Below are 14,086 nucleotides of genomic sequence, written 5' to 3' on the forward strand. Positions count from 1 at the left end.
AGATACACATGATTGACCTCCCAAGCTTAGCCATAATCCTTTAAATTGATTATTTATTACATATATCATTTTCAGTCTTGTGTGTACAAATACTCATGAATATGTCTTTAAATATAAGAATTAATATAGAGATTAAAGATAAAAACTTGAGAATGCAATCCTAATGTTCTCACTTTTAAATTATAAAAGTACTTTTTGTTGTTGTTGTTTTTAGTCTAAGGAGAGGAGGAGTCCACCTTTCCTGGATATTAGATATACCTAAAATATAGGTCAGTATATACTAAGTACAAAAACAAAAAGTAGTGCTGCCCAAGAATGCCGTCAGAATGGAGAAGGGAGCCCTCCAATGGGCTCTCATGGCCAAGGAGGCTTCCTGGAGGAGGTGGAAATTGAACTGAACTCTGATGAGAGAGAGGGAAGCAGGAAAAGATGGGGTTTCTAACTGGGTATTGGCAGGTGCGACTATCTTTCTCTTACCCCCGTGGAGATATGGCAGTGTGTTCTCCATTGAAGGATCGGTATGAGTGCGGGCGGGGGGGGTGGGCAGCCCTGAAGCCACTGTCGTGTAGACCATGGCATTTTCTTGGACTACTAGAGCAGCCCATCAAAGTTTCTTCAGTGCCCAACAGAAAAATCTAAAGAAGTGCCATTTACTAGCAGCCTGCTGGCTCCCAGATGCTGCTCACTACTCAAAGTGTAATTCTGATTAAAGCAGGGAATTAGTGCCCAAATAAGATGGGTAGTTTATATTATGAGTTTCATACTTGAACATCTCTATAGTTATAACTTCTTAATAGTAATAAACACCAGATTTTAGTTTTCAACAGTATGTAGAGCTAGTATTCTGGTGTTCTCAATATTTTTATAGCTCCTCTTTTTACTTTGATATTTTGATTATTTTGTAAGTCAGTCATCATCTTTAAGTTCTTAAACCAGGCAAAACAGAATGTCAGCCCATGAGGGGACTCAATCTTATGTTCATTCCACACGTGTTTGTTGAATGTCAGCTATGCCACCACACTAGGAAGGAAACAGTTGCTTTCCTCCAAGGTTGGTGATTTGATGGAAGTAAGGACATAGAGAGTAGCAGAGGAGCAAGATTGATAAATGATGAACAACAACAACAAAGGTAATCCTATCTAATAAAGAGGGAATATGCAAATTGATTGTCACACTATCACAAAGGTGGCAGCGCCCACATCGGAGGCAGGGTTTCCGTAGCACAAGATGGCTGCACCCACAATGGAGGCTGAGTTCCCTTAACGAGCCTTAAGAAGCAATCAGCAGGGACCTGAGGCTGCACCCCCCTGCCCGGTGGGGCTTGACAGACCTCAGGCAGCGCCCACTGCCCCGGCGCCAGGCCAGGGATCTCAGGCCACATCCCCCACCCAGTGGGGCTTGAAGGGGGACCTCAGGCTGCGCCGCCCGCCCTGGCGCCGGGCCGAGGGACCTCAGGCCGTGCCCCCTGCCCCAGTGTCAGGCCAGGGAACCTAAGGGTGCGCTGGGAGCCCTGAGGCTGTGCCCCCTGCCTGGCAGGGCTTGACAAGGATGGGGCCAGCTGGGTCTGGGTCTTACCCAATGGGAGTGGGGCTGGCTGGGTCTAGGTCTTGGGCAATTTTGAAGTGCTGCAGGTGTGCAGCAGCATTATTTAAAATAGCCAGTACATGGAAGCAGCCTAAGTATTCACTGATGGATGAATAAAGGAGTTAAAGGAGTTGTGATATTGATATATATGCAATTGGGCTATTACTATTCAGCCATACAAACTATTTGCAATAGCATGGATGGACCTTGAGTGTATTATGCTAAGTGAAATAAGTCAGACAGAGAAAGATAAACACTGTGTGAGCTCACTACATGTGGAATCTTAAAACTAAAACAAAACTAAGCTCAATAGAGAAAGAGATCAGACTTGTGGTTACCAGAGGCAGGGGATAGGAGGAGGGGAATTGAGGAAGCTGGTCAAAAGGTACAAACTTCCAGTTATAAGATAAATAAGTCCTGGTGATGTTATGTACAGCATGGTGACTGTAGCTAACTGGTGTATAACATATGGGAGAGTTGTTGAGAGAGTAACTCCTGAGGTCTCATCACAAGGAGATGTTTTTCTTCTTTTCTTCTTTCTTTCCTTTTTATTGTATCTATATGAGAAGATGGATGTTAGCTAAACCTACTGTGGTAACCATTTCACAATACATGTAAATCAAACCATTATGCTATATGCCTTGAACTTGTACAAGGATGTATAGCAATTATTTCTTAAAAGACAGAAAAAAATAATTTAAAAAAATCTTTCTCTGGAATTTTACAAGAGCTTCCTCCAAAATGTGTGTTCAAGATAAAATGTTTAAAATATTTTATTCCTTACTAGAGGCCTGGTGCTCGAATTCGGGGTTGGGGCTGGCCAGGGGGAGGGGCCCTGACTGTTGCTGGGCCAGCCCCACCCCCTGGTCAAATTCTCAGTCAAACTCCCGGTCCAGGGGACAATTTGCATATTACCCTTTTATTATATAGGATTTATTTACAAAGATTGTGAAAACTCTTCTTTTAAATTTTTTCTTTGCTGGTGCATCCTACTTGAACAATAGAATTGGCTGAACATTCTGTGTGCCAAATGAACAACCTTTATACAAAGTGTTAAATGTGATACATTTATAAGATGAAGGTGTCTCGTAAAGTGTAATTCAAAATGAATAGAATAAAAAATACCTGTTGTATGAATTGAAAGGGTAGAGATGGAGGAGTGACAAACTTGGGAAAACTTTTGCACTGAAGGTAGAACTTGAGGTAGATGCTAAATAATAGATGGATGTGGTAGAAGTTAAAAGGGTATTTCAAGTTGGGAACAGACTCTTGGCAAAGGTGCATTTGGCTGAAATGGATGCTTCTTATGGAAGACTAAAGGAGATATTGACAAACCAGAGTGGGACCAAATTATAGGTGTTTTCCAATGTGATATTAAGGAGTTTTGTGTATTTTCTTCCATAAATAATGGAGAGTTATGAAAGTTTTGAAAGACTATAATGAGTTTGATAGAGTAGTTTTAGAAATTGCTCTCTGTGGTGACATGAGAGCAATTTGAAGGCAAGTAGAACATTTATAATCATGTGTATGAGATGCCAGGGACCTAGGTTAATGTTATGGGAATGTCAAACAAGGGAGCTGAGACAAATGCTTCAGATGCAGTGCTGTAGTCTTGATGTAGTAAAGGAGGTGAAGGAAGACAGTATGTCAGGAAGGATAGTGAGGTTTCAGATTGGGTGACTGGGAGGATGAGAAATATGCCAGATGGCAGAAACAGGGAGGTCAGAAGAGGAAAATTGTTTGGATGGATGAGGGGAAGGAAAGCAATGGTAAGTACAATGGGGTTCAAGTTAATGTGAGCCACACACGTCATTTAAAATTATCTAGCAGCCTCATTCAAGATAGTAAAAGTGAACAGATGAGTTATGTTGAGTAATACTTTACCCCAACATATTAAAAATACCATTTCAACATATCTATAATAATAATAAAATTGTAATGTGCTAATTAGACTGGACAGCCAAACAACCTTCCAGACAAAGCCGGGGCTGTGAGGGCCGAGCCCCTTGCATGAATTTCGTGCATTAGGCCTCTAGTAATCAGTATAAAAGCATTAATGAGATGGTTGACATTGTTTTTCTCATACTGAGTCTTTGAAGCCTGGTGTGTATTTAACATCGAGAGCATATCCCAATGTAGCCACAGTTCAAGTGCTCGGTAGTCACCTGTGGCTGTTGGCTACCACATTGGACAGTGTGCTATTAGACAGTTTAATAAAACTAACAAATTTATGTAGTAGATGTCTCAAATAAGCTGGTGCTAAGACTCACTGTATTGGAAATTATAATTTCTGCTTATCCTTTATCACTTCTATTCCTTATGTTTATTTTAGCTTTTTCATATTCAAAATGTTCTTTTAGCCAAATATCATTTTTCCCCAAAGCACTAAGAATTTTAGAAATATTCTTGACATATCATTTCATTTCTCTCTCATTTAATTCTCCCTTTGACTAACAACTTTAATTAAATAAATCAGTCTGAGTCTCTTTGTTCTTCGTTTGTCAATCTTAAAACTCTTGATTATGAAAGAATTGGGCAATACATCTTCAAAACCCTTGGATAAATGACATTACATTTGGAAATGAAACTACAATACATTTTTCACGTTTCCTTATTTGCCTGTGTGTGTATACAGTGTTGAATGTCTGACATCAACTTGCTGGATTTTTGGTCGTTGCTATATGCTAAAGAATGAAGTTCAAAGGGAACTTCCTTCTATAGAAAACACGCCAAGGACATTGTGTTCCATCTTCACAATGAAATGCAGATTTCCATTAAAAGGCAAATCCATCATTTCAAAAGGTTGACTAGGATGGTGTATTAAAAAAAGCCAGCTGCTTAAATTTCGGGCATTGAAAAACAGCTAAAAATATTTCCCTGGGTCTCAAGCATTTTCATTTATTTATGGATTTAATAGATTTTCACTTAGTCTGTGATCTTGCTGTGATCTTGTTTGTGTTTCAAACACATCACTCGACTATGATACTTATTTAAATGATGTATGTTGCTGTTTAGAATATCTCTGAATTTGCTAATATAGTATTAATTTTTGCACAAGAAATATTGGCATTTTCTCACAGTACTTTGCTTTTTTCATGCTTGTTCCTAGGCTCCCTGCACTCCCATTTAGTCTCTTTGACATATTTTTTTTAATATATTTTATTGATTTTTTACAGAGAGGAAGGGAGAGAGACGGAGAGAGATAGAGTTAGAAACATCGATGAGAGAGAAACATCGATCAGCTGCCTCCTGCACATCTCCCACTGGGGATGTGCCCGCAACCCAGGTACATGCCCTTGACCGGAATCGAACCTGGGACCCTTCAGTCCGCAAGCCGACGCTCTATCCACTGAGCCAAACCGGTTTCGGCCTCTTTGATATTTTTGTGGGTTTTTAAAATCTTCTTTGCGGACGTTGTCTGCCAGCACAGCGTTGTGTTCTGCAACCAACTTCCCTCAGCTGCTTCAGTCACCTAGTTCTCTCTACCCCACCACTTGAATGTGCTCTGCCAACTGTTTTCTGAGCAACTTAGGAGTAAGAAGTGACAGAGAGAGTGTTGCTCCCAATGACTCTCTGTGGGTGTGCAGACAACATGATCCCCACCCACTGGCCTGGGAGCACAGATGAGTTCTGCTCTCCACTGCTGAGCCAGCCAAAAGTCCTCAAGGACATGCTGTAGGGGCCGAAGGAACAGCCAAAAAAAAAAAAAAAAAAAAGGCTTATATGTCAGACATGTCTCTACAGTGCATGTATTCTCCACAGGAAATACATTAATAGTTGTTTATTAAAAGTCATGGCTAAGTCTCCATGCTCCCCTCTTCCAGAGGCTAGTCCTGTTTTTCCTCAGGACCAGCACCCAGAGCTAGGGCCTGGGACCATAGAGGGACTACTATTGAACAAGGACACAGCTCAAATGCCCCAGGAGGACATCCTGACTAGGTTTCCTAGATTGAGTGTTTGGCTCTCCTATTATCCTTGGCTGTTAAGCATTTGTACATATGATAACATTGCCCCTGGGCCAGACCCTGAAAGTAAATGTTTCTAATAATTCTTTGCCACCCAGTATGTTTTACTAAGATCCATTTGGTGTCATTTGCAGACCTCCCCTCACCAGTGTCCATTTTCTTCCTAAAGAATTGTTCATTTTGAAAAAGAACCTGTCCTAGTTAATATCAGCCCACTTTTAATGTTTTGTTGTTGTCTTTTTCTCGCTCTCAAAGAGCTCAACAATTCAATGGCATCATTTTCTTTTTCTGGACCCCCATTTGTTCTAGACTTAAATGAAGGAAGTATGGCTGGGCTTCAGCATAGTTTAGGGGGGCATTTCATTTGGGGGTCCTTGTGCTTCCAAGCCCCTGCCAGCACTGGCTATCAAAACTGCTTAGACTGCAAATAAAATATGAAATGAAATCCATCTGGCATTTCTCATTGAATTAGGACCAGAACATTTTTGTTAAATATTAACAGATGGCTAAATTCTTAATATCAAGCTAACATTTGAAAACATCTAAGGGGACCCACATGAGGAAGAAAGGATAGAGGACCATGTGTTTTCTCCATCGCTGAGCCCTCCCTTCCTCTAGCCATTCCTCCAACCATGTGTTGAGAATCATTGGAGCCGCCTATCTCAGATAACTTCTCTTCTTTGGTACCTGGTATCAAAATAGTGTGTGATGGGATCAAAATATTGTAATCAAATGTTGGCCAGCTCAGGTAAAATGTCACCATTGACATGCTTCAAAGATCTTTTATTAAAAGTGCTCTCTCTCTCTCAACAGGAAAAAGAAAAGAAATATATGCTTCCCTTGGACAACCTGAAAGTTAGAGACGTGGAAAAAAGCTTTATGTCCAGCAAGCACATCTTTGCAATCTTTAACACAGAACAAAGGTAAGAAAACGGAGCAGCTCTGTCTTCAGATTTCCCTCCCCCCGAATTTCTACATGGCCCAGAGATCATATTTGCAATAGTTCCTTTGGCTCCACCTTGAAACTTGTTAACTCATCCATTTTGCCTTCATTTATTTTGTAGTTTATAGCTTCCGCCATAGGTTATGGATTCTAAAGATGAAAAATTAGAGTAAGAAGGATCTTCACATATTAGTTTATTCCCTGCTTTGCCAGGAGCCACCCCCATCACATTGCTTCCATTCTTAAACTGCATTTTATTACTTTAAAGTCTTCCTTGCCCTGAATTTATTGTTTACTTACAAATTACTCAGCCATCATTTTAATGATATTTGTCTGGCATGAATGGATACCACTTAAGACCTTTTCCTATATATTATGACTAGATTCTTGCATTGGTGAATAGAATTATCCAGATAACATGAAGATATATATATATCATACTTTACAGTTTTTCCAAACACGTCTAGGTTCATTGCCTGTTTTTTGTAACAATTGCCCATGAGGTTAAAAGATAGAGTAGTGTGGTTACCATTTTATAAATTAGAAAATGTAGCTCAGAGAGGTTAACTGACTTGCTTAAGATCACAAATTAGAGCATTGGAAAGCTTAAATCTGAATCTTTCTTGTCTAAGTGTCTTTCTTCCTTCCTTCCTTCCTTCCTTCCTTCCTTCCTTCCTTCCTTCCTTTCTTTCTTTCTTTCTTTCACCTACAATAGCAAAACTTAATTTAGCACTGATTATCCTAGAGTCCACGGTTGTTCACTGAAAGAAATTAAGTGGTAAAGTTAAATAAACAAATGGAGAGGTAACAGAGGACAAGGACAGAGAGGTGTAAAAGACGGTTACAACTAGGCAAGGAGAACATGGGAGATCTTTTCCAAATGGAAATGCTATAGGAAAAAGCTAATTAATTTCTATGACTTAGTTATTAAGAGACAGAGTAATCAGCTGTGGGGTCTAATTTTAACTCATCTTTCCAGGCCTTTTATCTTTATTTAGCAATGAATAAAGTTCCTTGATTAGGTTCAGTGACTGGCCCAGGGTCAATCACACAGTGAATCAAAATAGCAAAAGAAGCCTTTTTCCTACATTCCCAGTCAGTTGCTCAGAGTGACTCATACAAAAATACTTATAAAAACCACAAGAGCAAGGCACTTAAAGAATCAAGGGGACAGCAAATTAGATATAACTTCCCTATCAAATACTGAGATGGAATTGTTTTTTAAAAAGACTTAGAATTCCTTGAAAAAAAACCCCACAAAACATTAATAATAGAAAGAATAAAAAGGTTTCCTGGAGAGAGCAGTAGCATGTCTTCATACCTGGACTGTGCTCAGTGACTTGAACACCTTCCTCACAGCAGTAGGGAAGTGGGTGGTCCTAAAAGAATCATCAGGGTGGGGCTCAGCTTTCTGGCCTGGATGCAGAATGGGAAGTGTGGCTACCACATAGGAGTAAACTACAGTCGGGTCCTTGGTCAACCTGGAAAGTTTAGGTTCTGAAAGGGCTTGGTTCTTGGCCGGTGGTGCTCAGTGGGATCACAGGTTTGATCTCCAATCAAGGGCATGTACCTGGGTTGCAGGTTTGATCCTCAGCCTGTCAGCAATTGCGGAAGACAACCAATTGATGTGTCTCTCTCACATTGATGTCCTCCCCACCCCTCTTTCCACCCTAGGCCTGGCCTATTGGGCCTTCCCTTTCTCCCCATCCATTCTCTCTAAAAATCAATGGAAAAAATATCCTCAGGTGAGGATTAACAACAACAAATACTGATAATATAGCTGTCTAAAAATAAAAGGGCTTGATACAAAGTAAAAAAAAAAATCAGCATCTTTTTAGATGAAATACAACTGTGGATTTTAAAGAGAACAAAAGACACAAATAAGAAAACTCTATAAACTTCTAAAAATATAGGTATTCTAGAATACTAATTCTCAGCAGGCATTGAACTCTTCAGCTACTTCTCAGAAACCTCAGGGTACAAGGATGTCCCATCTACAGGCACTTTAACCAATGTCTCTTTCTCTGAAATTGTGATTAGTTTTCAATTAATTTTGTACTGGTGAGGACCTCTAGTAAGTGCAATGTCAAATACAATGGGTGATCCTTGTCTTATTTATATTTTAAGGAGAATTATTTCATAACTAGAAGCCTGGTGCACGAAATTTCTGCCCGGGTGGAGTCCCTAGGCCTGGCCGATTGGGCCTTCCCTCCCCCAACTGCCAGCTGCCTGCCAACACTTCCTTCGTTCTGTGTCACCCCCTAGTGATCAGCACATATCATAGCGAGCAGTTGAACTCCTGGTTGGTCAAACTCCTGAGGGGACAATTTGCATATTAGCCTTTTATTATATAGGATTCTATAGTTAGGTACTTTCTGATAAGGAACCTGATATCAGGTAAAGGAAATCCCTGTGTTTCTGGTTGCTACATTGTTTCTGTTTTAATCATGGCTGGGTGGTGAATTTTATCAAGTATTTTTTCTGCCTCTACAGACAAGATTGAATGATTTTCTTCTTTAATCTATTCATGTGGTGAAATATATCTTTAGACTAATGTTAAACCATCCTTGATCTCCCAGAGTGAAACCTAGTTAAGTCATGCTATATTATTATTGATTACGCATTCCTGGCTTAAGTTTGCCAGCATTTTTATTTAGATTTTTACATCTATGTTCATAAGTAAGATTGGCCCATCAATGTACTTTTCCCTTCCTGGTTTTCATATCAAGGTTCTGTTAGCTTCATTATTGCAGTGAGAATAAGAACTATCTTTCTTTGAAGCATTTTAGTATATGTGCTGCCGAAGCGAGCACATCTTTGAAGCATTTTATATAAAATAAAGATTAACCATTAATTGTTGTTTGGTAGAACTCATCAAGTACTGCTGGACACTTTTGTTAAGTAGACTTTTAACTAGTGATTTAGTGTATTTAGTAATTATAGATTTGTTCAGATTTCCACTTTTTCCATGTGTAAGTTTGGACAAATTATGGTTTTTTTTCCTTAGGAAATTGTTCATTCTGTTCATTTACAGAATTCTGTTCATACACATATTAGTATCAAGTACTTCTTAATGTTCTATTTTTTCAAATCTCTGCCTTATCTTAAGTTTGTTCGCTTTTTATTTCTAATTGTAAGCCTTATCTTTTTTAACATGAACACTGTTGCCAAAATTTTATCTATTTTTTAAAGAACCTGATTTTGACTTTTTGATCCACTGTTGTATATTTGTTTTTCATATTTCAATAACTTCTGCTTTCATCTTCAATATTTCATTTTATGTATTTTTTTGTGTTTACTTTGTAGCCCTTTTTTCTAACTTAATTTAGATGTGTAACTTATTTTTTTTTATCCTTCCTTTTTCTTATACATGCATATAAATTTACAGAATTCACTCTAGGTAATTTTTAGATACTTACCATAAATTTTTACATATAACGTTTTTATTATGAACTTCTGTTTCCTTCATTCTTCTGTTTCCACAGTCTTCATTATGATGTCTTCTTTCAGTTGTTTAGACAACGTGTTTGACATTGTATAGTGCATAGGATCTTATTGTTTTGTTGATTTCTAACTTAATTGTACTGTGGTCAGAGAATGCAGTCTAATACATGGTCCTTTTCATAAATATTCTGTGTATGCTTGAGAAGAATGTGTTGATTTGGGAGGGAAGGGTTTCATAGGAGTCCATTAGATTATACTTGCTAATTGTGTTATTATCTACAATTATTATATTTTTTCATCTTGATTCATTCAAACACTCACCAAGTATATATATTAGGCAGCTGTTATGTGCTAGGTACTGCTCTGTGTTCTTAAAATACATCTGTGAATAAAACAGACAAAAAAGATGATACATTTTAGATTATATTCTAGACAGAGAAGTTGACAGGGAGACAGACCAACACCATAAAGAATCTCACTTGCCTGATCAGTGTGGCTTAGTGGTTGAGTGTCAGCCTGTGAACCAAGCGGTCACAGTTTGATTCCTGGTCAAGACATGTGCCCTGGTTGCTGGCTCTGTCCCCAGTAGGGGATGTGCAGGAGGCAGCCAGTCAATGATTCTCTGTCATCGATGTTTCTATCTCTCTCTCCCACTTTCTTCCTCACTGAAATCAATAAAAAATTTATAATAATAAAAGTGTAATATGCTAATTAGACTGGATATCTTTCCAGACGACCTTCTGGATGAAGCCAGGGCTTCAAGGGAAGCCCGGGTCCCAGGTGCCTGCTGGCAGCCAGAGGGAAGCTGGTGCTGGCAGGTGGGAGAAAGAAGGCCTACTCTTGCAAGAGTTTCATGCATTGGGCCTCTAGTATATGTATATTTAAAATCTCACTTTATTGGAGGGGTGTGAAAAATCTCACTTTATGATTGTGAGCTTAATTATTCTAATAAGTCTGTCAATTTTTTCTTTATGTATTTTGAGATCAGTTACTTGAGTCTTATAAGTTTAGAATTGTTGTATCTTCCTGGTGACTTTCTTTTACTAATTCTGTGGCAACTGCTTTTATTTCTAACAATAATCTTTACCTTAAAATTAATTTTGTCTGATCAAAATATAGTTGCACTACATTTATTTTGGTTAATATTTGCTTGGTTTATTATTTTTACTTTCTTTCGACATGAATCTTTCTGTATTTTTATTGTGTTTTTCCTATAGCATATAGCTGGGTTTGTTTGTTTCTTTTATTTAATGTGAGAGCATTTTCTTTTAACTGGTGAGTTTAGCCCATTTATATTTATTATTATCATTACTGAGTATTTTAATTTATTTGAACATCTTATTTTAGTCTTTTTCATTAACCTGCCTTTCCTATACTTATTTTTCCCCATCTTTCCTGACTTCTTTTCCTTTTACTTAGGTTGATTAATTTTTTCCATTGGCTTGGAAATTATATACTTTATTTTTAATCTTTTAGTATTCCATTATTATTTTTTTACTTGAAGTTTGAAGTTAGTCAGTTTAGTCTTTTTTTTTTAATGACCTTAAAACACTTTAGCTCTACCTATCTCCCCTGATTTCCATATTATTGTTACCAATATTTGAGTCCCACCTCACATTTTTACTACTTTATTCCATATTATAATGGTTTACATGGACAGTGGTTATTTTGATTTATCAACTTGTTTGTCAGTTTTTTTGTTCCCAGTGTTTAATTTTGGTGCATTCCTCTTCACACTAAAGTACACCCTTTAGGAATCCCTTCAGTGGCTACTATTTAATTGTAACTTTAAGGTTGGTGTTTGTTTTCCTGAAAATGTTTTATTTTGTCCTCATTTTTGAATAACACTTCAGTTGGATATTAAATTACAGGACAATGGTTCTTCTATCTAATACTTTGAAGTTATTATTTCCCAACATTCTGGCTTCTGTTCTGTTTTTGAGAAGTTAGCTGACAGTTTAATTATTACTGCTTTTAATAGATCATCTGTTTTTCCTCACTGGTTGAATTTAAGAGCTTTTTTTGCCTTTAGTATACTGACATTTCAATACAGCGTGTGTTTTGTTTTATATTTCCTACTTGGGATTCATTGTGTTTCCTAAATCTGAGGAGTCATGATTTTAATTGAGTCTGAAAAAAATCTATATCATTATCTCTTTAACTTTTATCTTGTCCCTGTTCTTTCTTGTTTCTCTGTCTAGAATTCCTACTAGACATGTCCTCATTCATTTTATCCTGTTCTTCATATGTTTGACTCTCTATTTTGTACATATCTCCTTGTGCCTCGTTTCAGGTCACATTTTTAGCTCTATCTTCCCGTTCACTAATACTCTCTTCATCGGTGACTAGGCCAAAACAAATTTGCCTGTCATCTTTTCTTTGCCAGTGGACAATTTTTTTTTCTTTAAATATATTTTTTTTCTGAGGATATGGTCTTTGGAGAGTCCTGATTGTCACATAACCCCTAAGATCTTGTTTTCTATTCTTTTGTAGCCACTAAGATCCAAGCCTTTTAGTTACTAAAACTGACACCATACAGTGGCAAAGTGACAATAGGTGTATTTTCTCTCTCTCTCTCTCTCTCTCTCTCTCTCTCTCTCTCTCTCTTTCTCTTAAGGATTTTTTTTTCCATTTCAGAGAGAACCTATTAAAATACTGTTTTTCCGCATTTTAGATGTCCTGTAGGAAAGTTTCTGAATTTTCCATTCTGTTATTTTCTTTGAAATGAAATGAGCTCCCATTATGATTAGGTCATTGCAACAGGAGACAATGTTCCTGACTTCCCCTTAGAAATAAGGGTTGCGATCAGAGTGAACTTGAATGTCAGCCTGGTTTGTGTTTACAAACATAAGCATTTTATAAAGCAGTTAGAGAAAAACAGCTATTATTATCCTGTTTTCTAATTCTTCAATTCACAACTTTTTATTCTGTTAATAATTCCAATGTATTTATTAGATATTTCTGCTTTAGCAGCCATGCATGTCAGTGTTAGCGCTCTAAATGAAATACAAGATGTGATCTTGCTTTGCATAACATTTGTAATCTCTAGTGAGTCTTATTTGTTGTTGTTGTTGTTTTTTTACTGATCTTAAGACAGAAAATATAGGAAACCAATGAAGAGATTAAAAATGTGGACAAGATAGTCTGGTTGAAAGAATCTTATACCTGAAACAAGTGGGAAATAGAGTCTGAGGTAACATTTAGCCAGATTATATGATAGTCTATTCCACTCCAGTATTTTTAAGCTGTAGTAACAGCGAATAAAAAGGTTTCCTGGAGAGAGCAGTAGCATGTCTTCATACCTGGACTGTGCTCAGTGACTTGAACACCTTCCTCACAGCAGTAGGGAAGTGGGTGGTCCTAAAAGAATCATCAGAGTGGTGCTCAGCTTTCTGGCCTGGATGCAGAATGGGAAGTGTGGCTACCACATAGGAGTAAACTACAGTCGGGTCCTTGGTCAACCTGGAAAGTTTAGGTTCTGAAAGGGCTTGGTTCTTGGCCCGTGGTGCTCAGTGGGATCACAGGTTTGATCTCCAATCAAGGGCATGTACCTGGGTTGCAGGTTTGATCCTCAGCCTGTCAGCAATTGCGGAAGACAACCAATTGATGTGTCTCTCTCACATTGATGTCCTCCCCACCCCTCTTTCCACCCTAGGCCTGGCCTATTGGGCCTTCCCTTTCTCCCCATCCATTCTCTCTAAAAATCAATGGAAAAAATATCCTCAGGTGAGGATTAACAACAACAAATACTGATAATATAGCTGTCTAAAAATAAAAGGGCTTGATACAAAGTAAAAAAAAAAATCAGCATCTTTTTAGATGAAATACAACTGTGGATTTTAAAGAGAACAAAAGACACAAATAAGAAAACTCTATAAACTTCTAAAAATATAGGTATTCTAGAATACTAATTCTCAGCAGGCATTGAACTCTTCAGCTACTTCTCAGAAACCTCAGGGTACAAGGATGTCCCATCTACAGGCACTTTAACCAATGTCTCTTTCTCTGAAATTGTGATTAGTTTTCAATTAATTTTGTACTGGTGAGGACCTCTAGTAAGTGCAATGTCAAATACAATGGGTGATCCTTGTCTTATTTATATATATATATTTTTTTAAATATATTTTATTGATTTCTTACAGAGAGGAAG

The 14,086-nt window shown here is 37.8% G+C and overlaps 1 protein-coding gene across 1 annotated transcript in view; it reads left to right on the top strand.

The window, feature by feature from the left end:
- Positions 1 to 14,086, top strand: part of DNM3 (dynamin 3) — a 283,200-nt gene that overhangs the window by 164,200 nt on the left and 104,914 nt on the right. Inside the window, exon 12 of the mRNA XM_015566069.1 lies at positions 6,363 to 6,472. Within this exon, the coding sequence (XP_015421555.1) occupies positions 6,363 to 6,472 (110 nt within the window). The remainder of the gene's footprint in view (positions 1 to 6,362; positions 6,473 to 14,086) is intronic.

This window comes from Myotis davidii, unplaced genomic scaffold (genome assembly GCF_000327345.1).
Source record: "Myotis davidii unplaced genomic scaffold, ASM32734v1 scaffold580, whole genome shotgun sequence".
Taxonomy (NCBI): domain Eukaryota; kingdom Metazoa; phylum Chordata; class Mammalia; order Chiroptera; family Vespertilionidae; genus Myotis; species Myotis davidii.